Source organism: Protopterus annectens, chromosome 6.part0, assembly GCF_019279795.1.
Source record: "Protopterus annectens isolate FY-2018-M chromosome 6.part0, PAN1.0, whole genome shotgun sequence".
In the NCBI taxonomy this organism is placed as follows: domain Eukaryota; kingdom Metazoa; phylum Chordata; order Ceratodontiformes; family Protopteridae; genus Protopterus; species Protopterus annectens.
Genome location: NC_056737.1, coordinates 70,962,164 through 70,971,486, shown reverse-complemented (window position 1 = coordinate 70,971,486; position 9,323 = coordinate 70,962,164). Strand labels below are relative to the sequence as shown.

General features: G+C 37.8%; 1 protein-coding gene across 1 annotated transcript in view; it reads right to left on the bottom strand.

Annotated features, from left to right (window-relative positions):
• Nucleotides 1–2,630: 2,630 nt before the first annotated feature.
• Nucleotides 2,631–9,323, bottom strand: part of LOC122803768 (1-phosphatidylinositol 4,5-bisphosphate phosphodiesterase beta-2-like) — an 805,974-nt gene continuing 799,281 nt past the window's right edge. The window contains exon 21 of the mRNA XM_044073456.1: nucleotides 2,631–2,704. Coding sequence (XP_043929391.1) covers nucleotides 2,631–2,704 — 74 coding nt within the window. The remainder of the gene's footprint in view (nucleotides 2,705–9,323) is intronic.

Sequence of the window (9,323 nt, the reverse complement as noted above, 5' to 3'; positions counted from 1 at the left end):
TCACAATACGGGTATATTTTTCCTTGGAAATTTTACACAGAGCTTTTTTCACCCCAAATAGAATTGACAAAATGAATGGAAATAGTACCCTTTTATGTTGGAGGTATTTACAGGAATGCAAAGCAGATTGGATTCATGTATTCTATAAATGTTCATCTTTGAGTTTTTTTCTGGACTAAGATAGAGGATTTTAAGCAAGCTTTATTTACTGATAAATTTTCTTTAATGAAATTTTTAATATTAAATGTAAATGATAAAAAGACTCAAATATTAACTATGCTTTGGTCCATCCTTGTGGTAGCAAGGACATGCCATTACTAAGAAATGGAAAATATCTACTTCTCCAACTTTTGAAGAGTTTCTTCAGTTTTAAACAAACCTGCACTTAAAGAGTTAAAAAATAAAGAATTCAACCTAACTTATTAATCAAGAATCCTTGAATCAAAGTGATTTATCTTAGTGATTCATATAAAAATAATTGTATAACTAATAATTAAGAATGACATTGGGAAATGAGAACAATTTTGGAGCTTTATCTTTAACATTATGTTTTCAGGCTTCTGTATATATTGTACATAGTTCACTTGGTTCATTCATCATAAGAATTCATTATATCATTCATAATGTATTTATTATGTATTTGTTTATTAAAAAATAAAAAAAAAGTTGAGAAAAAAAGAGTAGTCTCAAGTTATTTTGGACACTAGAGCTTAATTATGAGAGAGATGCACATTTAAGCCCATAATAAAAAGTATATAGACTGAAGAGACAACAGCACAAAGCAGAGGTTAGTTTTGTAATGATAAGGTACAATTTAAGTATGAAAATGCTTCTGAGCTGTTGTGAGTCAAACATTAGTGATGTTCAGAGAGAGTAGCCCTTGCTAAAGAGAAAGAGAGAGCAATAGGGTATTGGAAACCTGGTCCTGATTTTTGGAGATAGGCTGGGGTGTATATTGATACATATACAGACTACAAAAAGACAACACCACAGACCAGGGGTGAATTCGGCTTTGCTGTTGCTCAGATTATCCCACAGTGACTGAATTGAGTACATGAACTTTTATTCTGTTTGGGACTATCTTGAACTTAAAATGTTGATGTGGAGGGCATTTAATGTTTCTTTGTAGATGCTGAATATGTTATAAAAGAGAAAAGTAAAGTGGACTGCTTTATTTTAAACTGTGAATCAATATATTATGTGGAGATTATTTTACTCACTGAAAAAAAATGGGCCAGGAAAGATTGGGACATTATGTGTAAGATAGTGACTGAAGCTACTCAGGTGCTGTCATTACATTAATAATAACTGAAAATACTGCTATATGCCTTTTCTGTTTTCAGTGCAACAACACATTTAATAGTGTTGATGTACAAGCCTAGAGAAGCAGTCAGTACAAAACATTATGAAATCTGATTTCCTTGTACATCATTACTGAAGCACCCTGTTGAGTACAATAACGCTTGTGAATCATGCTCTTGTGCACGCTTACATGTGAAAGAATTCTCCTTTCATTGCTTACAATATGCTTTTACTTTTTCAGCATTTATTTTCTAACATGTCCATTTTTAATCCAGTGTTGTGTAATTATTCTTACATATTTTACTGTCTTAGTTTTTTTTTTCTAATGTGTATGGTTGCAGTTATGTTTATTTATGTTTTTACTGTTTCAGTTTTTTCTACCACATTGATTTTTATTTTATTGTTGTACAATTATAATTATGTTGACCTCATGATAAAGTCCTTTATTATCAGTATTTAACATATTTTACAGAAATTATTTTCAGCCATTAATCTTCTCTTGCAAAACTATTTTGCTGCTTGTTTGCCTTGGCTTTCAGTATATCAGCTTTTATTTGTCACTACTCTCATACTAATGAAATAGTTTTTCAGTGAGGCTACAACAAGATTACACAATGATATTCCTCTAGACTCATAAAGCATAATTAACCATGAAATGAAGCATTATTCAATACAAATGGCTGTCCTTTGGGTACTTTTAACTTGTCTCATTCAAAATTTCAGCTTGTAAAATGATGAAATGCAATAAATCTGACATGTTGTACTGTACTTCTTATCAGTATGAATACTGTGAAAGGGAGCTGCAGTCCTACAACTGCAAATGCAGGTAGCGCTGATTTCAGTGGACTTTGTTCAGTAACATAAACAGAGCTTACCATATTAGGCATGTTACAAAATGTAAGATTAATATGGAACTTTCAGGCCATTGAATCATTTCCTGTACTAAGCCAAATGGAGCTGAGCTTCAGATGGTCTCCTTTATCATCTTTTTAGATAGGCAACAGACTGGCCATCAGATACTGACTTCTAATTTGGCTAACTAATTGGCCATCAGGTACTGACCTCTGTGCTGGCTGACAGGCCAACAGACACTGAATTTATTGCTGGCTAACTAATCTGCAATCAGGTACTGACCTCTGTGCTGATTGTCCATCGGGCACTAACCTCTGTTCTGGCTAACTGACTGGCCATCAGATACTGACGTTGTCCTGGCTAATTGATTGGTCATCAGGTATGGATATTTGTGCTGACTGACTGACCCCAGGTTCCTGAGCTCCTAAGCCAATCCAATCTCATCAATATGATGCAGCTGGACAGTTATAATGAAATTAGTATTTATTTTTCATACCTTTGAGCTCTTTTGTAGTATCTGTTGCTGCAGCAGCTGATTTAGGTCCACCTCCTGCAAAAAAAGACAAAAACAATATAATTACATTCCTATATAAAGTGGTTTCACAACACCCAATAACTTAAAGATTTAAATTCTCTAACTTACTAAAACAATATGTCTTTTTCAATGAGAAAACTTCAGTATTACTCAGTTGGTATTGGTCAGGGAAACATGAGCATTTACATTTATTGAATTATTTCTAAAAATTCATATTATTTCAGTTGCTCAGTTATTACAAAAAAGAGCTATGCCTTAAGAGACACATTTACCTTGTGGCAGAATATCATTAATAAAGACAACTATTATTAAAATAATATCAGCTTTGCATATTTTTTCAGTGTTACCACATTTTTGCAGTTTGTAAACATTGATTAAATAAAAGCCCTCTGAAGACCAGGAGTTAAAAACTGTCAAACAGGTATGTCTTTAAAAGAAAAGAAAAACCTTTACTGTATATATCCCCAAGTAGGGGGCTTAACACAGTGACCCTAAAACTTTTATATACTGTCTCTTACTTGCCAAAACATTCATGAAATGGAACTCCCTTTTGAATTCACAGAATTATTGTTGAAGCGCCAATTTTACAAGTATGACTGAATCCCCATAAAATGAACATTAACTATTACTTACATGAAAGTGTTTAGTGTTCTTCCTTATGTTTCCATACTGCAAATGATGGCAACCATCCATAATGCAATACTGTGCCACTAAACTCTTGGTGCTGTTATTTAAAGAAAATGTGACCACTTCAACAAGCTACACATCATGATTTCAAGGAAACATTCAAGAAGTTTTTCTAAAGGGCAAAAATAAATGAGGCAGTGCTTTACTTTAATTGCACATAACTCTTGGCAGTTTAATTGAACATTTCCCTTTATACTAGCTGGTGCAATGTATGTGTGTGTGTGTGTGTGTGTGTGTGTGAGCATGCATGCAGAGTAAGAGCAATACCACTGTAGGGGAGTAGAATGTGAAGCTGAAGGGTAGACCTAGATCCATGCTCAGAACATCATGGGAAGGTTATGTGTTTCCTGCACTTCCCAGTATTTGCATTGCTTTTATACACATGAAATACATACACACACACACACACACACAAATATATATATATATATATATATATATATATATATATGCATCTACACACATGTACAAACACACACACACACATATGTGCACCTTTCTCTTTCTCTATACATACATATTTGTGCATGCACACAGACACATGCACGCACGCACACACAGGTACATGCACATACATTATGTGTACCCTTCAGCTTCATAGCCTCTTCCTCCTCCGCTATAGTGGTATCACTGTTCCTCTGCTAATTTTGGTGTTGAAGCCTCACTCTCTCTGCCATCCTGCCATTCATTGTGCTTTTATTCTTTTGTGACTGCACAGAAGTCTAAGCAAATATAATAAAAAACAGGGATAACATAGTGACATCTTCTCAGGTTTCTATTGATGCCATACAGTGCTTGGCTGTGCCTCACATGGGGTGGTTACTGTGTGCCTTCCCCTCTGCCAACAAGTTCTTTGTCTGGGTGATTCAGTTTCCTTCTACATCCTAATGACATTCTTTAGGGAAGTGACAATCCTTCAAATTTCCCATAGGTCTGTGTGCTATGTGTCCATAATAGATTCATGTATCCTGTGATTAGCTGGTTCCTCATTCAGGATTATGGTCTAGCTTTCTGAAGACTCTGAACTGGGTGAAAGCAGAGAGAAAGAATGAATAAGATAAACAGAACAGTAATACAGTACCAGCACCTGTTTTCCAGCAAGGTAGCTGAGCAGTTTAAAAGTACAGTTTTTCTTAATCATGCTCACCAGATTCTTGAAGTTCATTTCTTGGACTGCACCTTTGCAAATGCATAGCAACAGATTCAGCCAGCTGAACATTATATAATCTGTTTCAAATTTCTCTGAGGTGTGACCACCATCTCCGTTTGTCACTCTGGACAGCTAAGGCACCATTCTGACCACTAACTGGACTATTTTGTTTGTTTATTTCATTATTTATTAATTTATTTACATTTGCTGACCTGAGTGCTTAAGAGAGAAATGTTCATTTTCAGGGAGTCTCATAGAGAAAAATTCCACAACTGTTATCTGTTAACTGGCAACACCCAGATCTGCTCTGAGTTACAGCACAACGGCACGAAAATTATAGAACCAACTGATATTGCCAACATCCTGGCATATAGGTTCAGTGCTAACTTTGCCCCCTCCTTATCCCATAAAGAGCCCGCATCTATACATGAAGAATGCAGAGTCCCTGTAATCACAACTACACAGGTAAAAGCTGCACTCTCTAAAGCCAAAAACACAGCATCCATGGGACCGGACAACATCCCAGGCTGCGTTTTACATGAAGTACAGAACGAACTGGCTCCCCACCTAAGTACCATGTTCAATAATAGCCTCGTATCAGGCTTTGTGCCCACTGAATAGTGCACAGCAACAGTTATACCACTCCACAAAGGGGGAGCCACCACTGATCCCGGGAACTATCGCCCTATTAGCCCGATAAGCCTGGTCTGCAAGGCCATGGAACGTATCATCATGGAACTCATAAACAAAGACATTGGTAACCTTCAAACTCTGGATCCCATCCAGTTCGGGTTTCTGAAAGGCAAATCATGCCTCCTGAACCTGATCGACTTCTTTGAGGCAGTCACCAAAGCTGTAGATGAGGGTAAGGTGGTTCACACAGCCTATCTTGACCTCGCCAAGGCTTTCGACACCATCCCCCATTCTGGAATTATAACTAAACTTACTAAACTAGGTATAAATCCCTACATCACAAGATGAGTTGCCAACTGGCTCACTGACAGAACCCACACTGTAAAAGTTGCAGACTCCAAATCTGACCTCAAACCAGTGACAAGTGGAGTGCCACAGGGTTCAGTACTGGGACCTATCCTGTTTGGTATCTACTTCTCTGAAGTACAGGCTAACACAGAAGGCCTCTGGATAACGATGTTCACAGATGACTGCAAACTAGGTGCCATAGTCAAGACCCCAAATGATGTGGACATCCTACAGAAGGGCCTCGCTGAGACAGATGCCTGGTGTCAGAGCCATGGCCTCGAGATCAATGCCAAAAAGTGCATTGTCATCCCCTTTGGTAAAAATTGTGTACCCATGAACTAGCACATAGGCAGCAATCTACTTAACACCGAATGTGCGATAAGAGACTTCGGGACCCAGGTGGACTGTAGTCTCTCCTTTGATAGTCTCATTGCCACAGTAGTCAGGAAGTCCTTCTATTTGGCACAGCTCATCATAAAAGGGTTCTCATCCAGGAAAAAAGAGGTCATTTTTCCCCTCTACTCGACACTCATTAGACCCATTATAGAGTACAATGCCCCTTTTGGAATGTACTTCACAAGACATCTGCAGCAGCTGGAAAGGCCACAGAAGTACCTCACAGAGAAGAGTACTGGCCTCAAACAAATGCCCTACACTGACCATCTCAAAAAACTACAGCTCTACTCCATAGCATATCACCTACTCTGAGGTGATCTCTGCCTAACATATAAAGCTATGTCAAACCCAGAGGTGTTGGACATGCTACACCTAAAGAAATCCCAATCCCTCCAAGCTACATGCTCTAGGGACCTAAACCTTGTCACCACAATAAACAGGACATGCTGGAGGGGTAGATTCCTGTCCCAGAGACTTCCCATACTCTGGAACAGGCTACCCATCTATGTCAAGCAAAGTTCTTCATTAGCACTCTTCAAGAAAAATCTTGATGAGTGGATGGGAAATAGGAAATACACCCCGGGGATCACTTCTGTGTCTCTGCTCAATAGTGGCACAGGAAAATAACTTTCTTGGGTGGCGTAAGCCAGGGAACCTTGTTGGCTAGGCTTATGTAGACCCTTGGGCCGATAGCCTAGTACCTACCTATGAACCTATGAACAACACATGAACATAGGCTAGATCCATGAACTTAGGACAGTTTCTGAAGCTAATGATAATTTCAGTCCTTCTGCAGCTACATTAGGATATTAAGGAATAATATACAATGATGTTCAAATATTACCCTAAACAGGACCACCAACTCTGATCCAATAGACACGACCAATATACTAGCAAACAAAGTTAGTGCAAACGTCACCACTCCCAAATATCTATCCAAACTCCACATGTCCCAGAATCCCTTATACTCCCTATTATCACCAAGAAACATGATGGTGCTATCAATGACCAAAACTACTTACTCCGTGACGTCTGACAACATACCTGCATGTTTAATAAACACCGCCAAACATGCCCTTGCTGAACCTCTCATCAAATCAATTAACTTAAGCTTTGCCATAGTATTTGTTCTTGATTTATGGTGCACTGCACTGGTAATGCCTTCAACAAAGATGGCCCCATCACAGACCTTGAAAATTATAGACTCATCAGCCAAATGAGCCTGATCTGCAAAGATATGTAGCTTATCATAAGTGACCTCATCAAGTATGATATAAAAGCTCTTATTAGACTAGACCTCAAACAGTATGGTTTCATCAAGAGATCCTGTCTATTAAATCTTGTTAATGTCTTTGAGAGGATCGCACAGGCTGTTGACAGTGGTCACGGTATTCACACAATGTATATATGGGTCTATTCTAAATTTTGAACTTTCAAAATGTTGAATTTCTTATAGTCGAGACCATAAGATTCAAGTTTGAAACTTCGAACTGTTTAAATGGAGATCGCCATACAGCATGGAACAGTATATTTACTGTTTTCCTGACTGTACTGTGATCTCCGAGTTGGTATATTTAATTAGCAGGGGGTGTGGGTGGTGCAGCAAAAACTTAAAAAAAAAAAAAGATTTTTTTGCTTTTTTTTCTATTTTTATTGAAATTCCGAAGTTTCAAAACTTCGACCATAAGAAATATATATTTATATATATATATATATATATATATATATATATATATATATATATACACACACACACACACACACACACACACACACACACACACACACACACACACACACACACACAATGGATATAAAAAGTATACACACCCCTGTTAAAATGCCAGGTTTTTGTGATATAAAAAATGAGACCACAATAAATCATTTCAAAACTTTTCCCACCTTTAATGTGACCTATAACCTGTACAAATCAATTGAAAAACAAACAAATCTGTTAGGAGAAAAATATAAAATATAAAAAATGTACAATAAGCTGGTTGCATAAGTGTGCACACCCTTAAACTAATACTTTGTTGAAGCACCTTTTGATTTAATTACAGCATTCAGTCTTCTTGGGTACACACCTGCCATCAATTAAAGAGACTCTGATCAACCCCAAATAATGTTCAGCTGTCCTAGTAGGATTTTCCTGACATTTACTCAGTTGCCTGCTACAGCAAAAGCCATGGTTCACAGAGTGCTTACAAAGCATCAAAGGGATCTCATTGTTGAAAGGTATCAGTCAGGAGAAGGATACAAAAAAATTCCACAGCATTGGATATACCATGGAACACAGTGAAAACAGTCATCAAAAAGTGGAGAAAATGTGGGACAACAGTGACGTCACAAAGAACTGGATATCCCTCCAAAATTGATTAAAAGACAAGACAAAAACTGGCCAGAGAGGCTGCCAAGAGACCTACAGCAACACTGAAGGAGCTGCAGGAATTCCTGGCAAAACTGGTTGTATACTACATGTGACAACAATCTCCCATCTTCTCCATGTGTCTGGCTTGTGGGGTAGGGTTGCAAGATGGAAGCCTTTTGTTACACAGAGAAACATCCACATTCAGCTAAAATTTGCAAAACAATACATCATGTCTCCCAAAAGCATGTGGGAAAATGTGTTATGGTCTGACGAGACCAAGACTGAACTTTCTGGCCACAATTCCAAAAGGTACGTTTGGTGCAAAAACAACAATTCGCATCACCAAAAGAACACCATCCCCACGGTAAAGCATGATGGTGGCAGTATCATACTTTGGGGTTGCTTTTCTTCAGCTGGAACTGGGGCTTTAGTCAAGGTGGAAGGAATTATGAACAGTTCAAAAAAACAGTCACGTTTTGCCCAAAACCTTCAGGCATCTGCTAGAAAGCTGAAGATGAAGAGGAATTTCACCTTTCAACATGACAATAACCACAAGCATACATCCAAATCAACAAAAGAATGGCTTCACCAGAAGAAAATTTAAGTTTTTAAAATGGCCCAGCTAGAGCCCAGACCTTAATCGAATAGAAAATCTGTGGGGTGACCTGAAGAGGGCTGTGCACAAGAGATGCCCTCGCAATCTGACAGATTTGGAGCACTTTTGCAAGGAAGAGTGGGCAAATATTGCCAAGTCATGATGTGCCATGCTAATAGACTCCTACCCAAGAAGACTGAATACTGTAATTAAATCAAAAGGGTGTGCACACTTATGCAACCAGCTTATTGTACATTTTTTATTTTTTATATTTTTTCCCCTAACAGATTTGTTTGTTTTTCAACTGAATTCTACAGGTTATAGGTCAAATTAAGGTAGGAAAAGTTTTGAAATGATTTATTTTATTTATTTTACATTTAACTGGGAAATTCTGAATGGACCAGGTCCAGTTTCAGCAGAGGCCCGGGGAGAAAAGCATCAAGTTATACAAATACAG